Below are 22,195 nucleotides of genomic sequence, written 5' to 3'. Positions count from 1 at the left end.
CCGTATACTTATTTTCTGTATGTATTGTGTGGGGATTATAATTGTTCCAACCTGCAAGAAAAACTACTGAGGCAGAGCATTGAGCCAGAGCACTTTGTTAAAGGGTCCATGGTTCCCTCTAATGAAGGGGACCTCAGATCCCCACACATCTAAGGTGCCCCCTTCTTCCAGGATATTATTTTTATAAGGCTTGATACCACATTTGATACTTGAACACTCTAGAGGGGCTACACAAAATACAGAATTCCATTAGTTGATAGACCTTGATTTGAGGGCCAAAAATGATGTATCAGGCAAAAAGTGGTATGTCAGCAGGGGAATCTTGGGTTGGGTGAAGCATGGGGCATCTCCACTGACTAAGTGGTCATAAGATGGTCACCTGCTCATGTTGGACAAGAGAGAGTGGTCTGGAGGTACAAAAATAAGCTGGGCTTGGTCACCATAACAAGGAAAAACAAGGGTGAAGGGCCTTCCTGTGATGAAGCAAGTAAACTTACAATATACAGTTCATAGCTCTAAGGCCCAATATGCAGAACTTATAATCACTACCCCTATGGAATCATATCAAGCTGATTAGTACTGATTGGAATAGAGTAGGGGTCCAAATGAATCATGTCTTACAGTTGTCTGATCTTTTAATTGGAAGATTCTTGAGAACCAGAACTGTGCCTTATACTGTTTTAATTTCCCTACTTAATCAAATAGGATACTAAACACATCACAGGAATTTAGCAAATGTATGCTAAATTGGATTGAATTCACCTGCAGTTGTTAATGCAATAAACTGAACATATTAATTTTTATATATGTTTCTTATACAATAAGAAAACAATTACCATGTAGCAAAAAAATTAATCTGTAGACTGCCAGGTCTGTCAGAACCTTTCTCTTGGGTAGACACTGAAGATAGATAATGAACTGGATCAAGAATTGAATTAGAGGAGAAGAGTGAGTTGTATTACATTTAAGAAGTTGCTGTGCTTTTAAGGACCCTGAGCTTTTCCCTAGCAAAGGCTTATCCATTTAGCATTAATTGTCTTCTATTGATCTCCTCTGTAAGATAAATGGAACACCACAGTCTCTGAAGAGTGAAAGTTGACTGTCTCCTAAAAGAAAATGGAGTGGCTCATGATGAACAGCCAACATGTTCCATTGGTATCCATAAAATCAATGTGTCAGAAAGTATTTATTAAGCACCTGCTGTATGCCAGGTACTCTGTTAGGCACTGGGGATACAAAGACAAAAATGAAACAGTGCTTGGTCTCAAGGACCTTCTATTCTACTGGAGAGGCATATACACATTTAATTATATATAACATAAATACAAGATCATTTGGAGGGATTTTGGGAGGTGAGTCCCTGGCAGCTGAGGGGATCAGAAAAGGCCTCGATGTATGTATTTCAACTACAATGTCAAGAGATATAGAAAAAGGCCCTTGCGTTAACCTCCATGGAAGATTTTTAAGAAAATATGGGCAAGAGTTATGCAGTATTGACAAGGCCTAGATAATTTGTGATCTTCATCATTGGGGGACTCACATCAGTGAGATCAAAAATCCATATAATTATTCAAAAGTTAATCATGGTGTGGTGACCCTGGGTTCTTAGAAATTATGAATGTTAATCATAATCTCCAGCAGATCTTGTCATGCTTGAAAAGCCTGGTGACATTCTCTGTGTCTGTAATCCCAGAGTCAAATACCCAAGTGTGGAGAGGCTTTTCACCAGAAGTCTGGCCACTAATTGATAGATATTTTTTGGTCACAGTAACTTGTGAAACCACCTACTAAGACATACTAGGGCCCTGGGTGGAAGGAGAGCCTTCAGCTAAAATCACAGATCTTTTGAAGTCTTAAAGTCATTTATGATTTCTCACGGTAAGAGGTACATTTACTTCATTATTACTTTTACTGTTTGCAAGTAATAATGAAATTTACACATCACAAATTTATAAAATTACAGATATTGAAATTGCAAAATGTAGGGTACTAATAGAAATTTACCTTAAGTCAGTTATTTTCCTTTAGAGAATTTTAAGATTTACAATTATGGTACATATGCATCATGTTTCTAGCAATGTTATGTAATATAAAGTTAATGTCAGTCTCTCTACAGTATACTATAAAAGATATTCTTTCAGTAGATTATAATGGTTTGTTGAAATTAATTTATTTAAAGTTCTTAGTTTCTCTTTTCTAGGTTAGAATGTTCTTGTGATTCTAAAATTAAATCTAGAAAAGAATGTGAGTCCAGTAACTCAAGCAGATTTGCTGAAAATTCTAATATATGTAATGGGAGCATTTAAAACTTTGCTATTTTTAATTTATTTGGGTAGTTACATCCAAAATAAAATTTAAGTTGTCTTTCCAACATTCTGATAATTCTACATCCACAGCTGTATAGCTTAAAACAGCAGTTGGTGACTATTGGCACACATGCTAGAGATTAGCACATGAAAACACTATTTTTTTTCCCATGGGCCTATCTCTGATAGAAGTCTCAAAATCACATTTGCAGTCATCAGAAAGAATTCTGAGATTTTATTTGTCCCTGACATAGCCACAGTTTTGAGTCATAAGTTATTATATTGTTAAAACTGGGTGCAGGTCCATAAAAGAGGTCAAAACTTGCTCAGCTTTGGGCAGTGGTACCTCAGTGCCCTCCCATTTATCTCCTTTTTTGTACACATTGTCTGGTTCTCATAAATACTGCCAATGACACTCCTAACAGGATTATTCTGTGCTTACTTTATCAATTTATGCACAAATAGTTCCTAATTTCTAGTGCAAATGAACCTTGCAAATATTTTTCCCTTGTCCTTCTTATATTTATCCACCATAGCTAATGCTTTGATAGCATTGAAATTTAGTATATAAGTAAACATACTCTTAAGATGTAGGTCATATTTTTGCTTTTATTAGCTTTTTTAACTTAATTTTTTTTTAAAGCTTCACATTCACATCCTGGGGTTAACACTATAAAGTTTTTTCAACGTCTTGCTAACCTTCTGTTTGCAGAGGGCAGAACACAGTTTTCTTATGTCTGCTAATGAATTGAATGCCTGACATTCAGGGCCTTCCATAATTTGGTATCAGAGTTCTGTATCCTTATCTCACATTACTTTTCTCCATGCATATTACACTTCAAATAGATTATACTATCTTTCATCTCTTCAATATGCCCTGTTCTTTTCAGACTCCTTTTCTTTACTGACATATTCTTTATGCCCAAATGTCTGTCTTCTCCATTGTTGCGTGCTGAATTCCTAATCATTTTTTAACAGTCAAATGCCACTTTTTCCATGAAACCTTGCATCCTGCTGGTCAGGAAAGCTTCTTCTCTACCCTTGTTCTTCACAGAATGCAATGTTTTGTATTTCTCTAATTCAATTATCATGTATAATTATGTGTAATTATCTGTGTTTACGTAATTTCCCAGCTAGACCAAATGCCTTAAAGGCAAATGATTGTCTAATCCAAAGTTTTTTCTGCCCCAGTACCAAGCACAGTGCTCTAAGTCAAATCATCAAGCATTTATCATGGGCGACTATGTGCTAGACACTGTGCTAACTGTTGGGGATTTTTTTTTAAAAAGGCAAAAAAATCCCTATTCTCAAGGACCTTATAGTTTAATGGAGGAGATAACATGTAATCATCTGTGTCCAAATAGAATATGTATATGTATGTATGTATGTATGTATGTATGTATGTATGTATGTATACATATGTGTGTGTGTTAGAGATAATCTCAGAGAGAAGGCCCTAGCATTAAGGGGGATCAGAAAAGTTTCTTGCAGAAGATGAGATTTCAGCTGAGACTTGTAAGAAACCATGGGGCAGCGATGTGGAGGCAGAGATTTCCAAGGCATGAGGGCAGCTAATGAAAATATATGGTTGGAAGATGGGAAATCTTGTGTGAGGAACATCAAGAAAGTATGTGAAGGGAGTAAGATGTAAGAAGCCTGGGAAAGGAGAAGGGGAACAGATTATAGAGAACTTGGAATTCTGAGCAGTGGATCCTAGAGGCGATAAGGAGCCACTGGACTGTTCTGAATGGCGATTGGGTGTCAGTGATCAGACCTGTGCTGTAGGAAGATTAATTTGACAGCTGACTGGAGGATAGTCTAGAATTGAGAGAGACTTAAGGCAGGAAGACCAATCAATAGGGTATTACAGTAGTTTGGAAATGAAGTGATGAGGACCTAAGCCAGGCTGATAGTACTGTCAGAAGAGAGGAGAACAAATTGCCTGTGATATAACAAATTAACCAAAAAAAGTAATAAATTGCCTGAGATATTGCAAAGGTAGAATCTGAAGGACTTGGCAACAGAATGGAAATTGGGGGATAGGGGGTGAATGTGAATGAAGAGTATAGAATGACACCTAGATTGTGAATCTGGGTGACTGGAAGGATGAAGGTACTCTCTACAGTGATAGGGAAGTTAGGAGGAGGACAAAGTTTGAAGAGAGGAGGGATAAAGGGGAAAAGATATGTTGAATTTAATATGTCTATTGGACATCCAGTTGGAGATATCCAAAAGGCACTTGGAATTGTGAGACTGGAGAGTAGAGAGAGGTTAGGTCGTAGCAGTCAGACAATAGTGGGGAGCTTTAGGAGTCCAGAGAGAGTGCAGTGGAATGTCTGGCCCAGCCACGGATCTTTCCCTTCCAAAGCTGGCAGGGCAAGTAGTGTAGAGCTCTATATACAGTAGGTGCTGTGTATATATTTGTTGAATGAATAAACTAAATGTCCCCTTTTCAATTCAGCAAACATTTATGAAGTATCTGATATAAAGATGAAAAAGACAGTCCTTGTCCTTGAGGAATTTACAGTTTAATGAGGTGGATAAAACATATACACAAATAAGTTTGATGAAATTAAGTAAAAATGACAGACCAGATGTGCCTTTTTTTTTCAAAAGCCATAACTTCTCCAATCATTTCATTTCAGCTCTTACTCTCTAACCACTGCTTTTAGGTTTGAGTTCTTTTTGTAAGTTATTTTATGGACTTTTTTTTAACATCACTATCATTTCTCAAAGTGGCCTCCCATATACACATTCCCAAAAATGTTTTTTCTTATTTACAAAGTGTGATTAAGCAAAAAAAAAAAAAGGCTCTCTGAAAATGAGCTCCTTGGTGACAGAGACTGTTGTTTGACCTTTTTGATATCCCTAGTGCTTAGCATAGTGCCTGACACCTAGTAGGCACTTAAAAATTTTTATTGAATTGATTCTAATTGAATTTACAATTAATCACCTTCTAAGTTTTGATAAATGCTTCATTAAAAAGAATTATGCTGCTTATCTCCAAATAATAAAAAATTAAATTTAAAGAATGTCATTAGTTTCACTGAACTAATATTTGTAAAATAATTCAAGTCTCTTTAAGATAGATGCCAGCATATAAATTAATATCTTAAGATTTCAGGAGTATGGCTCGTTGATTGTTGTCCTTTGTGTTCAAAGAGGACCAAAATTACCTCATTATGTTGGGGTCAAAGTACAAAGTGTCTAACTGTGGCTAATCAGAACAGTATGAGCTCAGAAGGTTCTACCACAGGCAAAGATAGTGCCACAGGCACAGAGAGTCAGGCACAAATAGTCTTTATGAACATTTGGAGAGGAGATGGTTCTAAATTTATGCATCTTACATTTCTTTAGAGCTACTGCATTTCTGCTTTGCTTATAAAGCATGGTGCCTTCTTTGATGTGGGCGTGCTGTGTTGGGTGGTCCTTTGCCAGTGTCTCCCATGTCTCATGTTCTTCAGAGAAACCTTGAGAGTGTACTTGTATCACTTCTTCTGACCTCCATGTGAGCACTTGCTTTGTATGAGTTCTCTATAAAATAATCTTTTAGGCAAACATACATTTGATATTCAAACAATGTGGCCAACCCATTGGCATTGTGTTCTCTGCAGTAGAGGTTTAATGCTTGGCAGTTCAGCTCAAGAAAGCACCTCAGGGTCCAGTACCTTATCTTACCAGGTGATCTTCACAGTCTTCCCAAGACAATTCAAATGGGAATACAGGCATACAGAAATAAGATCAGCACAATGGCTCTGTAGAGTTTCATTTTGGTAGGCAGCCCAATACCTCTTCTCTCTCACACTTTCCTTTCTAGCCTCCCAAACACTTACCTGACTCTGGTGATGCATATATCATCTTTGTGTACATCCCTGGAAAGTATATTGCCAAGGTAAATGAACTTTATCTAGAGTACTAAAAAAAATTTTCCCTTTGCTGTAACAGATGGTTCCAGATACGGATGGTGTGCTGTTGGCTGGTGGAGAACCTCTGTCTTCTTAATGTTAATTGTCAGGCCAAAATTAGCACAAGTAGCAGAGAATCAATCCATACTCTGTTGCATCTCAGCCCCAGAGGCTGCACTGAGTGCGCAATCGTCTGTGAACAAAAAGTTGCACGCCAACCCTCCCTCCATTTTTGCCTTGGCTTATAGCCTTTTCAAGTTAGATAATTTATCACCAGTGCAGTAGCTGATCTTGATACCATTTTTGTCCTCAGTGAGGGTGTCTAACGACAGTGCTGAAAACATCATGCTAAAAAGCATAGGAGTAAGCAAACAGCCCTACTTTACTCCATTGGTGACTGGGAAGGTGTGAGAGCATTGTCCATTATCCAGAACTTGTGCAAGTATGCTGTCATGAAACTGGCATATAATACTGATGAACTTCTCTGATCAATCAAATTTTGCCATGATCTTCCACAAGTCCTCACAACTGACAGTATCAAAGACCTTGGTCAATTCAATGAACATTGTATACAGACCTCTGTTCTGCTCCTGGCATTTCTCCTGGAGTTGTTGGGCAGCAAGCACCATATCAACTGTTTCTTGACCCTTTCTAAAGCCACACTGGCTTTCAGGTAAATGACCATCTTCCAAGTGAAGAATTAACCTATTAAGGAGGACTCTGGCAAGAATCTTGCTGGCAATGACTATGAGAGAGACATCCTCCCATAATTATCTCCACATAACATAGCATTTTAAAGAATGTCATTAGCTTTAATGGGCTAATATTTCTAAAGCAATTTAAATCTCTTTAAGATAAATGCTAGCATTTAAAATAACGTCATAAGATTTCAGGAATATAGCTAGGAATAAGTGAAAAATGCTTTTCAGTGCCAAATATTGACCACAAAATCAATTTACCCTAACTTATAGGAAAATTGGAACCACACGCACCCAGACAATTGTGCAAAAAATAAAACAGATTATAGACAACAGGACTAATAACAAGAAGACATAACAGTTGGCAGCATTGGATAGAAACTATAATATTAAGAAAACAGGCTAAAGAACCATCAAAGTGTAACTGTTTGAGGCCACTTAATATAGAACAAATCCCGAATAATCTAAATGAAATTAAACATTTATAAAATCTTTGCACCAAAAATGATTAATTTTTTTAGGAAATAATTTTAACATTTTGACTTAGGAAAAATGAAGTGAATAAAAAAATTGCCTACTAATCTAGACCATCATATACAGTTTAATGGACAGTCTACTGAGTTAATACATCAGTAGACACATCTAGGACTGGCAATGCAGAAGGACAATAACTTGAGCATTTTAGAGAGTACACCCATACTGATGAAGTCACAAATCTTTTGAAGTGTTGCTGTATGGTCTATCTGGAAAATTCATATTTAAAGAATGCTTTTTTATATGACTATGCTATATCTTTTTGGTGAGGCAATCGGGATCAAGTGATTTGCCCAGGGTCACACAGCTAGTGAGTGTTATGTGTCTGAGGCTGGATTTCAACTCAGGTCCTCCTGACTCCAGGGCTGGTGCTCTATCCATTGTGCCACCTAGCTGCCCCGACTATGCTATATTTATGAAACATCATTATATGATGTTTTAAATGTATGTAAATGTTTTAAAAATATTTGTAAAATTATTTTGATTATCTTTTTTTAAAAAAAGTCTAGAAAAAATCAGGCCAAAATGATAAGATTCTAAGTGATCTTTGTAACTTCTGAAAATGAACTGAGCTACATTAAGTTCTTAGTGTTTTCTCTTTATTAGTAGCTATTTCTTTATAGTTAACCATAACCTATTTAATTTTCTTATAATTTTGAATAGGCAGGAGCAACCTTTTATAAAAAAACTGCACTGGGTCCTTTGCCTCAAGCATTATTTAATGGTGAACCCATTACAAGTGAAGAAATAAATTCCAAAGAATTTGATAAAATCATCCTCCAAAGGATCATGAATACAGCTGAATTCTTGCAAAGGGCAGTTTTTATGGTATGTTTAGAATTTCTGAAGGAACATGAGATAAAGGTGAATTGTTTATTATATTAATAATAATAATAATAAAAGTATTTCATAAATATTTAAAGCTAATGTTCATCTTTAATGATTTAATATTGATTTAAAAGTCAATATATTTTATTTAAGATTTTGTAAGCTACATAGTCATATTTAAGATTGACTTAGTGAAGAAGGAAGAACTCTTCTTATATTTTTATTGAAAATGCTAAGGTCATATATGTGATATATATTCATTAATTTATTTTTTACATGCAATTTTAAAATGCCTATGCTAAACATAATGGTACAAATAATATTTATATGCACTATAGCTATAATGTCTAGTTTTCACTTCTAGGAAATTTCTCATCTGTATATTTAAAGTTACTTAAGTAAGTAAAAATTTTATTACAGGGCTTGTTAAATGATGAGATGGATGTGATAAATTTTCTCATGGATCGAGATAATATAGTACCTCGCATAAATCCTGTTGTTTTGGGAAACAAAAGACAATATCTTAATTTAATATCTACATCAGGTAAATCCATCTGTTAATTTCTTTGTTATTAGCACTCCTTGCCTATGCTGTTATTATGTATTATTTTTACTCATGTTAATATAATATGAAAATTTTCAGTGACGGTTGATATTGAAGATTTCTCTACTTTCTCCTTCTTGGATTCGCAAGACAAGAGTGCCACAATTGCAGAGAACATGTATTATTTATCCAGAAAAGGTAATATATTTGTGTTAAACGTTATAATAACACCAAAAAATGTAACTTTTCTGAAAGGAATTTTTGTAACAAACACATTTTTATCTTGGATATTTTGACTGGAGAGTCTTGGCTTTATTGAAAGTTTTAAGTATTAACTCAGGTCAATAAAAGCTCTGAAGCTTTTCTGTAAAGCCAAAACAATAACCTCTTTCTTCCTACCATACCTTGGTAATGAGTGTTAATGGAGCTTTTTATCAATAAGTGGCATCTTTTTCCATTTAAAATTTTTCTTTTAAAACTTATCTTATCCATAGAATTTGAGAGTAAGGATAACCAGTGGACAGTCTAGGTGCTTAATTGGTATTCTTGTGGTATCAAGAGAATTAAAGGAAGACTCCCCTAGATATTAGGTTCCCTTTACCCCTACTCAATAAATTTCTGAGAGGAGAAAAAAGAGAGTCACACAGAATAGACAAACAATGATGGGGTTTTATCTCCTTCATTGGATAATTCACATCAAATGAGATCACAAATCTCATTCTAAAATATTACCAAACCTAGATCACGGAACGTAGTTTCCCCACTGTACTATGCATTAGTCAGATGACATTTGGAGTTTTGTGTTTAAGTTTGCTTGCTACATTTTAAAAAGAATCTTGACCAACTAGAGTCTATCTAGAGAAGGGCAAACAAGATAGTTAAAATTCTGAAAACCGTGATACTTGAAGAACATTTTTTAAAAATGGTAAAACCTTGGGAATAGAAGACTAAGGCTGAGAACATGGTAGCTATCTTCAAATATCTAAGGACTATCATGTGGAAGAGGAATTTAACTTCAGAGCACAGAACTAAATCCAGTAGGTGGAAATTACAGGAAGAGAGAAAAAGATGCTTTTGTCAATTCTTTCCTTATTTGCACTGCACTGAAGTCTTTTAGCCTTACCAGTGCCCATAGTTATGTGATCTCATCCTAATTCCCCATATGGGTAGGACACCCATATAAAATTTCTCTAGATATCTGTCCTCTGCTCTTAAGAGGCACCTTTTTGTATGTAGCAAAGATTTTAGGTAAGGAAGGCAGAGAGATGTCTCTCCTTTTTGTCTCCCCCATCTGTGTTGGTTAAATCTCACCTAGGTAATTGGAATTATGACTAGTGTGGGCATGGAGGGAAGTAAGTACTCAGGGTAGTATTCATAGTTTGTATAGGGACAGTATTTGATGTTGAGTGAATGGTAGTGTTGTGTACATATGTAGAACAATAGATAGGGTAATTAAAAGGATCACTACCCTATTAAGCTTGTAGGGTTTCCATTCTGTTTAGCTGTAAATGTGTAATAGTCTCCTTTAGATAAGTGAATCTTAACTTGAAAGGTAGAGAAGAGTTTCTTCTAAAAATGAAATGTAGATTTTCCCCTTGGTATAAAATGATGTACTTGGGGAGTTCATTAAATTAGGAGACATCATTTCCAACAATTTTATTAATTTGGCTCTTATTAAGGGCCCTATTTTCACAGGAAGCCACAGAATATTTCAGTAAATAGGTACACGACTACTGACAGAGTACTTTAATGATGTGAGTATCTTGGGGATAAAAGTCCTTGTTAATGATAGGCTACAAACTTGGGTGTGAGGAAAGGATTGAAAGAGGCATTTAGATTTCTTGGAATTATGTTAAGAAAGTTATTTAAATGGTCATACCCTTTGACCAAGAGATTGCCCTGCTAGCTGGTTGCAGAACTCAAAGACAGAAAGACCCCCATATATACTAAAATATCTATATCAGTAATTTTTGTAGTAACAGAGAATTGGAAATATAGATACCTGTCAATCGTGACTGGTCCAACTAAATTTGGAACATAAATATAATGAAATATGACTATACCTTAAAATGAGAAATATAAAAAATATGGAGAAACATAGGAAGACTTAAAAGAGTTGATGAAAAGTTGAAGTAAGAAGAACCAGGAAAACTATTTACACAATGCTACAACAGTATAAATAAAAGGAACAAAAAAATTGTAGAACTAAACTCTGTGTAATTATAATGACAAAGCTTGGGTCCTGGAGAGACAAAAAAAAAATACACCTTTCTTCATCACAGAAGTGAGAAGGACTGTAGTTGTGGAATATTGCATATAATGCCAGATAGATTGATGTTTTGATTAGTTTTGCTGAACTGCTTTTGTTTCTCTTTGTTTCATGTTATTTCTCTGTAGGTAAGGGAGGAGGAAGATAGATAGACAGACAGACAGACAGATAGATAGATAGATAGATGATGGATGGATGGATGTGTGGATAGATATATGGACAAAAGATGATATAAAAACAAAAGATATCAATTTTTAAAATAAGACTGTATAATAAAGAGATGAAATCTAAAAAGTATAGTCGTAAAGAATGTTAGGGAAAGCATTTGAAGGAAGCACTATCATCTTGGGAAGTTACTGCAGACCACCTTGGCAGAAATGAAATAGATGATACATTTAGGAAACGGGTTACAAGCCTGGTACAAAGGCATGATATTAAAGTGGTGGGAGACTTCAGTCATCAAGACATTCACTATTACTCTTTCTGCCAGAAAGAGAGTTAGAGCAGCTAATTATTTCTCAACTTGTCATGATAATAATTTCATCTTTCGAAAGGTAGAAAAATCAACAAGGGGAAGTTCTTTACTGGCTCTGCTTCTTATCAATTGTGATAAACTGGTATGTGGGGTGAAAGCTATGACAATCTTGTAGACAAGCGCCTATTTAATCTCAGATTTTGTAATAGAGAAGTGGAGGAAAACTAGATATATAATCTGACACACCTCCTAGGCTTAGGGAGAGCAATTTAAAAAGCATCCATAGAAAAGATAGCTAGTATCCTGCGGCCTAATATTCTACTAGAGAAGTCAGCCCAGGATGGATGGCACATTCTGAGTACACAAAAGAACCAAATTCAGTAAATAGGGAAATGGGGAGTTAATTATCTAAAAGATCGGTATGGGTACACAGGAAACGTATCAATGAAAGAAAAGCTAACTCAGATTCCAGAAAGTTGCATTCATAACAAAGTAACAAAGGCCATCAGTGGAGGATGAATATAAAAACATAGCATATATAAGTAGTTTGTTCAAAGGAATTCAAAGTCAAAGGAGAAGACATTCTTAAGAAAAAAGTGAGGAGGACAAAAATTCAGAATGAGCTGAAGCTAGTAAGAGAAGGGAGGATTTTATGCATATTGGTAACAAAAGGGAAAGATCAAAGAAGGACTGGGACTGCTACTAATTTATTCTTTTTTTTTGCAATTGGAGTTAAGTGACTTGCCCAGGGTCACACAGCTAGTAAGTGGCAAGTGTTTGGTCTGAGGCCGGATTTGAACTCAGGTCCTCCTGACTTCAGGGCCAGTGCTCTATCCACTGCACTACCTAGCTGCCCCCTACTAATTTATTCTTTAAGTCTCTGGGTATACAATTAGCCTTCCCATGACAGATTCTTCCCTCCTCCCCAATCCCTTAAAAACCCTGTAATAATGATGTCCTTGTTGCTCTACAAATCAAGTTGGGAGCAAGACTAAGATGGTCCAACTGGTATTGGTGGCTGTTCTCTACTTATAAATAGAAACCAAAATCACTATGCTCCCTACTTTGCCATATAAAACATGGGTTGGAATAGATAACTTTAAGATCCCTCTTAGCTCCAAATCTCAGGCTTCTAGCCCCCAAAAATGCTCTTTAATAAATGGATTAACCTCCATTTACAGCTTATATGAATGGAATGGCTATGTAGCAACCCAGGAGAGGCTGTTTATTTGGGGGATATAGTGATGGAGTCAGAGAAGTACGGTATTCCTTCAAAAGATATTTGCCCAGGTCACAATAAATTGTGCCAAGAATCGAATATGACCTAAAAGGCAGAGGTTTTTTCCACCCTTCATTTACTTAGACTCTGTGAAAGGAAGTCATACTGGATTAATACTGGACATGTTCTAAAGTATATTTAAAGTAAATTAATTATTGTCTGGCATTATTAAGCTTATGGGACCTCAGGACATAAAGAATAAGAAATTTAATTATAAATCCAAGAAATTATCAGAAAAAAATCAATTAATACTGTTTATGCTAAGGTAATTAGTCACAGGTCCCTCAATAGAACTTAGAAAACAATTGCACAATTGAGAAAATTGTTGTTCTTTCCTATTCAACATTAAAAGTTATATTCCTTAGGGACAATTAGGTGGCACAGTGGATAGAGCACCATCCCTGGAGTCAGGAGGACCTGAGTTTAAATATGGCCATAGACACTTACCCTGTGACCCTGGGCAAGTCATTTAACACCATTGCCTAGCCAAAAAAAAAAAAGTTATGTTCCTTTCTTTAGTACTAAATTCTACTTTGCTGTATTCCTTTCAAAAAGATGTTATGCCATTTATGGCAAAATTTTGTTGAGCCAAAAATTTTGTTGAGCCATACATCCTAGCTTCAAGACAGGATAAATCTATTGCAAAATATATTCAAAGATAAAATATTATTTAAAAGCTAGCTAAATATTGTTTCACTACATATGGTATTGAGAAGTTTTGGTTGTTGTGCTGTCATATAGATATGCAAGAAATATCTGGATTTTGGCTAAATAAGAAAGCCTAGTGGAAGGCAATTTAGTTTGATAGCCACTACAATCATGTGATAAGCCCGATATGAAAATGTTCATCATTACTAAAAGCATATTACTGATATTTCCTTAGAAATTGAGTCTCTTTTGGTATCTGGGTTTATTTCATCATAAATCTTGTGAAATGGATAGTTGTTATAAAAATTAGCATACATAAAAATTTTTAAAGCAAAAATCACTTGTTTTATACCTGAGCTTCGTTTAAAAATTCAGCAAATATAGAATCATTTTTTCTAATCACATTATCTGGAAAATATCACCTACTTTAAATTTTAATTTGGAAGTGTTTTTACTAGTTTATTTTTAACTTTCAGATAAAGATGTAATTTCTGCAGTCACCATTTGGGTTATTGCTGATTTCGACAAGCCATCTGGGAGAAAACTACTTTTAAATGCTTTGAAACACATGGTGAGTTTCAAGATATCCACAGTATAAAATTTTTAGTGTGTTTCAACTAACACAAAACACATATGCTTTGTTCTTTATTTTTTAACATTTTAGGATGTAAATTTAATTGATTTGAGCATAGTTCTAAAAAGACTAAAGTAAGACTAAAGCAGCATGGCTTCATCCAAAACAGATCATGTCAGATTAAGCTCATTTCTTTTTTTAACATGGGAACCACAATGGTAGGTTGAGGGAATGCTATAAGCATAATATACCTAGATTTCAGGAAACCATTGTTAAAAAATAATTCATGTTCATCTTGTGAAGAAGATGGTGCGATATAGGCTAGATTAAGGTGGATTTAGGTAGTATACTTGGGTGGATTTGGAACTGGTGGCCTGAACTCAGTATCATTATCAACTAGAAGGGATGTTTCTCTTAACTTGAGGTATCTGAGGTATATTCAGGGTTGTAGTTTTTTTTTTTAATCAATAGTGTTCTTGTCATATTTGTAGATGTTATAAAGCCAGGAGGAATAAGTGATAACATTAGATTACAAACAGAGATAGGAGCCAAAAAGATTGTGACAGGCCAGAAGGATAGACCAAAGCTAATAACATTAAATTGAATAGGGATGAAGGCAAAGCTCTACACTTGGGTTTAAAAAAAAAACAAAATGCTTTACATGTATAGGATTTGAAGAAGTACACAGAATACTATTATCAGTTCAGGGTACTAAATTTTAGAAAGTACATTCACAAATTGAAGCCCATGCAGAAGAGGGTGATTAGAACTGTGAAAGGAATATAGATATTGGTATATGACAAGCAATTAAAGAAACTGGAAAGTTTAGCCTAGAAAAGACTGAAGGTATAATATGGTAGTTATTGAAAAGCTATAACACGTCACTAACATAGTAATGTGTTTTGTATAATTGCACATGTATAATATATAACAAATTGCTAGCCTCCTCAAGAATGGAAGAGGGAGGCAGAGAATTTGGAACTCAAATTTTTTAAAAAATGAATTTTGAAATTATTTTTACATGTAATTGAGAGATAATAAAATATTAAATTGAAAAAAATAAATGCTTGTTGACTGAAAAAAATCACTAGTTTATTATACTCATACAATGTAAGACATTAAAATATTTCTCTCTGAATTTTTGCTTATATTGACATGAATTAACATATTGTTTTTGAAGTATAAATAAATACGCTCCTGGTGTTTAGAGATTATATTTAGTGTCAAACCATCTCAGAGAACATGTAGATAATTCTTAATGATCTACAGGCCTATGCTTTGGGGGGAAAAAAGCAAAGATCAGGGAAATGTATAGTCTACTACAAAAATTAAATTTCTGTTCAGACTTCACTGGAAACTCATGATAATTTGCCATCTGAGAAACTAGCTATATGCTCTTTCTACAGTATGACAAAAACATTCACAATAGATGAATGATCTTTTGAAAGGCTCTCCCTCATAATAGCCAAAAGAAGTGTGAATGTTCTTTATTCATTTTTTCTGGGTGTCTGTAGGCTTATATTTTTATGCCAAAAGTTTTACAGTACCCCAGAACCTAAAATAGTACACGTAAGTTGTACAACATCGTAACAGTTGAGAAGCATATTGGAAGACTGAAAATAATTATGGGTTTCAGAAATATGTATAGTAGTAGCATCATAATTGCATAAAAAGCTTTAATAAATTCAATAGAAATATAACTATATTCCAGTATTTGGAATTCATTGATCCTAGGAAATAGGGAAATTCCTATTTCCAGATCTTAAACTAGAGCCAGAGTAGCTAGGGTAGAAGAGATTAGTTCTACATCTTATATCATTTATTATGATAAATTTCAAGTACATAGAGCTGAAATTGGAATGTTATATTTATCAAAATTAGGAAAAGAAAGTTCTCATGAATTCAACAAATAGGAAAATTTATAGTAGACATAATAGATGGATTTGATTATGTAAAAAATAAAGGTTTTGTAAAACAAAAAGTAATGCATTTAGGATTTTAAAAACCCACAAGTTGTGGGAGAAGCTTTCCTGTAAATTCCTTACAGACTTCTGTCATACAAAATCTAGATTTGAAAAAGTAAGATCATAGATATAAAGCTTAAAAGAGGCCATAGAGTTCCTCTAATCCAACTCATTCATTTTATAGATGAAAGAACTGAGGACCAGAAAGTTTAGGTGATTTCCCCAAAGTCATAAATGTAGTAAATAACAGAGCTGGTATTTTAAATGAATTAAGATCCTATAACTTCAAGTTCAGCACTCACTACCTTCCATTCCTGTGTGGATGAGAAGTCAAAGGTATTTTCAATAACCACCTGAAAAAAATCATTCAAACTTTAATATTTGGATAAATGCAAATTAAAACAAACCAGAGGCACCGTTTTTTATATAGTATATTTTGATAGGTAAGAAACTGACAACAAGTATGCTATTTATTGTACAGTGGATAGATCTGTTAATTCAGGCCTGCACAACCTGTGGCCCATAGGCCGCTGATGGCCCTCAGGCCGCTTGCAGCATACATTTTAGTGGCCACGAAAAATGAAGAGGAAAACATCCTTTGTATATAGAGGAAATCCTTTGGCTGTAAGAGACCCATGGGCTGCAGGTTGTGCAGGCCTGTGTTAATTAATGAAGTCTTTTTGAAAAGAGATGCGGCAATATTTTGTATCTTCTTTGTTTCGTGTGTTGCCATAGCCCAAAAATTCACCACCAAGGTATCTGAGGTAGGAAAAGATACCAAGTGTCAAAAAAAGCCTCAGATCTTGAGATTCAACAAGGTATCAGTGAGGATGTGTCCTTTCTAGGTATGGGGGAAAATAGCCTATGCAAATCATAAGGAGAGCTGTAATATACAGGGAACAACTAACAGGTCAGTGTGTCTAGAGAATCCAACTGGAATAGAGAATGGGAAGGGAAGAGGGAATCAGTCGTGGAGGGATTCAAATGCCAAGCTTAGGATTTTGTTTTTTATCCTAGAGGTAATAGGGAACTAATAAAGATTTTTGAGCATGGAAAGTGACTGGACGTGGACAATGAATTGCTTACAAAAGTCAATAGAAAAAGGAGAAAGGGATAGGTTGCTTTAAAACTGTATTTTTGGATTATCTTTAAGATCTGTATTTTATGCATATAAATTTAGCAACTATATGGAAGATGGATTGGAGAGAGGAGACACTGGAAGCAATGAGATTTAGTGACTATTGCAATAGTTGATGTGAAAGGTAATATCATTTAAAACAAAGATACAGGCTATGTGAGTAGAGAGAGAGGAAACCAGAGGCAAGAGATGTTTTAGAGGTGGTTTATCAACAATACTTAGCTTATTAATTATGAAGGTAGAGGAAGAAGAAGGAATCTATGACTCCAGTTGTGAACCAAGGTGACTTAAGAAGATGATGGTGCCATTAGAATATTCATGCATCATAAGAAATGACAATTATGAAGAACACAAAGAAATATAGGAATACATATATGAAGCTGTGTAGAATGAAGAAGTCAGAATCACCATATGCATGAAATATCAGTAATGAAAAGATACACAGAATAAAAACAGAAAAAACACGGAAGTAAACAGAATGCCTTTGTGAATTATTTGGTTCAAGTTAATATGTACTTTTAAAACTAATTATAAATAATGGAGTTTATGGATTTTTATATGATCATTTTTCATTTTGCTTTTTTATTTGAATGTTTTTGTTGAAAATTGCAAAATTAAGAATTTTTAAATAGCTAAGGAAATTATGTTCCCTGTGATAAATAAGCAATCAGTTTCTTCTTGTGTGTTCTCATCCTTAAAATGTTTCCTTTTCTCCTCCAAAATGTCCTTTGATCAGTACATTGTAATGAAGTAGATGTGTCTCTGCAACTGAATATCAGTCACTTTTTCCTCTTACAAAATAATAATTTAGTTTTTGAATGAAATTATAACATTTAGAAATAAAAGCCAAAAAATGTACCATTCTAAGAAAATCTGGCTAGCAAATAGGTTAGAGAGATTTATATTTATAAAATTTTAAGTAATTTTTTTGTTGTTTAACAGAAAACAAGTATTCATACTCGGTTGGGAGTTATTTATAATCCTACATCAAAAATAAATGAAGCAAACACAGTTATTTCTAGAGGAATTTTGGCAGCTTTTCTTACACAGGAAAACAGCTATTTAAGAAGCTTTCTTAATAAACTGGCAAAAGAAGAAACTGCTGAAGCCTTGAACACTGGAGTAAAAATAAAGACATTTCTTCTCCCGGTCAGTAACTGCTTGTATAAAAACAAACATAATTGCCTGGTAATCATTTTGAATGTGTAAGTCAGTGAACTTTTATAATATTATTTTATTGGGAAATATTATTAAATACCATGATCAATAAAAAATGTAATATGCAGCCTAATCAAGTAAAAATTATATTGCTATTGTACTTAAGAAGATGATGGTGCCATTAGAATATTCATGCATCATAAGATTTGTTTAAAATTCTTTCAGGAATGAGACCCCTGATAGCTAAACTGTTGCCTCTTTACATATTTAGTAACACTAATAGTGTCCTTATTGAAATAGATGCTAAAGAGGAAATTTTGGAAGCAAAGGGTAGGAATTGACTATATCTAGAACATCCTCAATCACTTAATTGAAATGGATTGGTGGAGTGGAGAATAGCTACTCCAGTCTGCCCCTGTGGTACAGGAGCCTGAAGTCCCTTCTTAGAACTTCCCAAATGTCACACACTTGGTAGAAGTAAAACATTCGGTTCATAGAACATATCATGGGAAGGTACTTGAATCATAGCTGCATCCAGGTTAGAAGATTATAGCACCTCTAGGAATGTATTTACAGTCCCAGGTAATGTTATGTCCTTATCTTCTTTCTATGCCAATTGTAATATTTGGTGGAGTGATTGGAAGGATTTGCTAGACTCTGGAAATATAGGGCACAGTTCCTAGATTAAAGAATATACAACTCTCTTCCAAGGTATTAGAAAGTCCCTGAGACTGAGTAAAGCATTATTCACTATATCTGAGGAATGTCTGTAGTATTAATGTCAAGGCCACATAACTAATAAGTTTAAAAGCTGTGTCTTCCTACTCCTAAGTTCAGTGTTCTTTCTACTGAATAGAACATGCATTGTCTTGAAATGTACCTATTATCTTAGAATTCAAATAACTGAATCTATGAAATAAAAATCTGCTCTTGAAACTGATGTGATGGAAGAACATTTTTAATTTGAACATAATACTTGAATGACTAAAAGGTACGAACTTTACACTGAAAGCATCAATACTTATAGAAGTTCTTTGGCTTAAAAGTTATTAATAACTAAGACCTTTCATAATGATAGGGTTGTGGGCTTTAATTTTTAAAAGTCAGTAATTAATTTTATCATTTTTTCAGATAGTAAATGAAGGTTTATGTGGTACCTAAATTTTTTAGGGAAAATTTTGTTCCTTGATTTTTGGAATGGCCCATTATTAGTTTCATTATTCTTGGCTTCTGCTTCAGGGAATGGCTGAGAGTACCTTTGTAAAGAAGTACAATACCCTTGGAATGAATGTTTTCCAAACCCACAAATTGTTCTGTCAAGAAGTCCTCAAACTGCCTCCTGGGGAAAGAACTATTATCAGCAATGGGAGGGTAAGTAGTTATAGTACTTGAATTTTTTTTTCAAATGTAAACTATAGACCGTTGGTTTATATCATAAATTCTAGAACTAGTTAATTGTGTTGAATCTTTTTTTCTGCTAGCATCCTTACATACAATTTGCTATGTGTTAAATAATGAACAACACTTTTGTATGGATTTTTGGGTGTAAAGTATTATAAACTAAACAACGAAACTGATAGTGCCAGCTTTCTGTAAGAAAATACTTCTCAGAGAGTTAACAGAATTTAATGAAAGATTAATTTGCTTTTCCTTTTCTATGGAGAACAGACACTGTTTATGAACTTTGCATGATGAGGGATAGATAATTTTGATTCATTTTGTTAAGATTGACAAGAAACCCCATTAAATAAAGTTATCCTGAGAATATTTAAAAATAAAAACTGAAGGGCAGGCAACAGATAAAAGATAGAAAAGATCTATAAAGATTTTAATAACAAACCATTTTTTTACCACCAAGGGTAGTGGAGCCATCACATTTGTATTCAAACAGCAATAATTCTAGGTGGAGTGGAAGCTAGAGAAAACAAATATGGGAAAAGCAACTAGCCACAAGGTCTTATGACCCTATCCCCTATCCAAATCCAGCCTGCTATAGCTAAGAAGCTTGGGTGGGATGGAGTTGAGGGCAATTCCAAGTAGCAACTGGTAAAATATTTCAGCCAGGTACATCCTGTAAGCCTTGAAAATTAGGTATTTAGCATATTATAGGTTTTTTACTCTTACTCTTTTAAAACACCACTTTCAAAAAAAATCTAGTAATTGTTTGATAATTTCTCAGAGATAAGATTACCATTCTGGTATTAAATTGGGTTCATTTATTCCCACAATTTATATAATAGCTTTTAAATCAAGGTTGATTAATATTCCTATAGCAAAATTTGGGGTTGAGGTTTTCCCATGGGAACTCAGTAGTTCCTTTCCTATCTTACCCATCTCTATATTAATGATCAAAAATATGTAATGAGAATTTTTTTTCATGGATGAAGAAGAAAAAAATAAATTTGAAAGATTTTTTAAATGTGGATAGGACTTTTGTGTTATATCTAGTTTAAATTGAAAGACTTTTGGGTAAGAAATTTAAAGCATAAACATTAGTGATTTAAAATAAGACTACTCAATTTGAAGTAATACTCTAACTTTATTTAGTCACATCCTTTATGGTTTTTGAAAATATTGTTTGGGATTCCAAAGAAATTATTTCTTCCTTACATTGGAATTGGTATTTGGTACAATTAATAGTCATGGTCAAAGCTGTTTCCAAGCCTAACTTTTAACATAGTACAAAAACTCCTTGGTGCTAAAATGAAGAATGCTTTTTTAAAAATGTATTTTTGAATAGGAAAGCTAAAAAAGAATTATTTTTCTTCAAGATCCTAGGACCTCTGGGCGAAAATTATTTACATGCAGAAGATTTTCAGTTGTTGGAAAAAATAACATTAATTAACTCAGCAAAGAAGATTAAAGCCATTATTAAGGATATAGAAATCAACTCCAGACGGTAAACATTTTAATATTAGACCAAAATCAAGTTAAATTTGATCTTCTATATCTAATGCCTTCTCTATAAAGATATAACTATTGCATACCAGGTTTTATTTCTACTAAAACTGTCACTCAGGAAAAGTTATTAACTCACTATTTCAATTTTCCATTTAAGTTTCTTCATGTAATACCCATCTAGAAATAAATTTTGCCTTCAAACTTAGACATTACTCTATGAGGTACTGAATACATTAAAAGAAAAATTATGAAAATAGTAACATTTTTCCTAGATCAACAGACTCTTAAAGAGTTAGAAAGGATCTCATTGGTCATCTAGTCCAACCTGTACCTGACCAAGCATTTCCTCTACAACAATGTGGAGAAGATAAATTTTTGTGGAACTATGGAAAAGGTAAAAATGTTTAAAGCATATTGAGGGGCCAACCCAGAGCCATGAGTAGGAGAGATCTGATTTTACTATGGTTGAGTACCAGGCAACACCTCAGCCCACTTGTTTTTGTCCTATATGTCTTCTCCATCTCATGGTCAAACTCCTTGAGAAGGCCACTTACCCCACACTCACAGTCTATGGCCAAGTCTTGTCATTTCCATTTTCATAATCTCTCTAAAACATATCCTTATGTCTCTTCTCATATCCACTACCCAGGTGTAGGCCCAAGCTCCTTATACCTGGACTATTGCAATAGTCTTCTGGTTGGTCTCCCTGCCTCATCTCTCCTTATTCTAGTTCATCTTCCCTTTAGCTGCCATGGCGTTCTTCCTAAAGTAGAGGTTTTAGCATGTCCTAATACCCACACACACTGAATGCTAATGGAACCTCATTACCCTCAGGTTGAAATCTGTAACCCTCAGTTTGGCTTTTAAGGCTATACACAACCTAATTGCTTCTTTTCCAATCTTCTGCGTTTTACAGTTCTCTGTATACTCTATAATCCAGCAACAGTGGCCTTTCTGTTCCTTGCACACAATCA

At 34.3% G+C, this 22,195-nt stretch overlaps 1 protein-coding gene across 4 annotated transcripts in view; it reads left to right on the top strand.

The window, feature by feature from the left end:
* UGGT2 (UDP-glucose glycoprotein glucosyltransferase 2) overlaps window positions 1-22,195 on the top strand; it is a 209,007-nt gene that overhangs the window by 74,912 nt on the left and 111,900 nt on the right. For all 4 annotated transcript variants that reach the window (XM_078147263.1, XM_078147264.1, XM_078147265.1 and 1 more), the window contains exons 15-21: window positions 8,107-8,271; window positions 8,692-8,815; window positions 8,915-9,013; window positions 13,963-14,057; window positions 18,105-18,311; window positions 19,560-19,691; window positions 21,092-21,219. In XM_078147263.1, the coding sequence (XP_078003389.1) occupies window positions 8,107-8,271; window positions 8,692-8,815; window positions 8,915-9,013; window positions 13,963-14,057; window positions 18,105-18,311; window positions 19,560-19,691; window positions 21,092-21,219 (950 nt within the window). The remainder of the gene's footprint in view (window positions 1-8,106; window positions 8,272-8,691; window positions 8,816-8,914; window positions 9,014-13,962; window positions 14,058-18,104; window positions 18,312-19,559; window positions 19,692-21,091; window positions 21,220-22,195) is intronic.

The sequence above is a fragment of the Phascolarctos cinereus genome, unplaced genomic scaffold (assembly GCF_003287225.1).
Source record: "Phascolarctos cinereus isolate Bilbo 61053 unplaced genomic scaffold, phaCin_HiC Scaffold_7;HRSCAF=346, whole genome shotgun sequence".
NCBI lineage: Eukaryota > Metazoa > Chordata > Mammalia > Diprotodontia > Phascolarctidae > Phascolarctos > Phascolarctos cinereus.
This window is presented reverse-complemented; position numbering and strand designations above follow the sequence as displayed.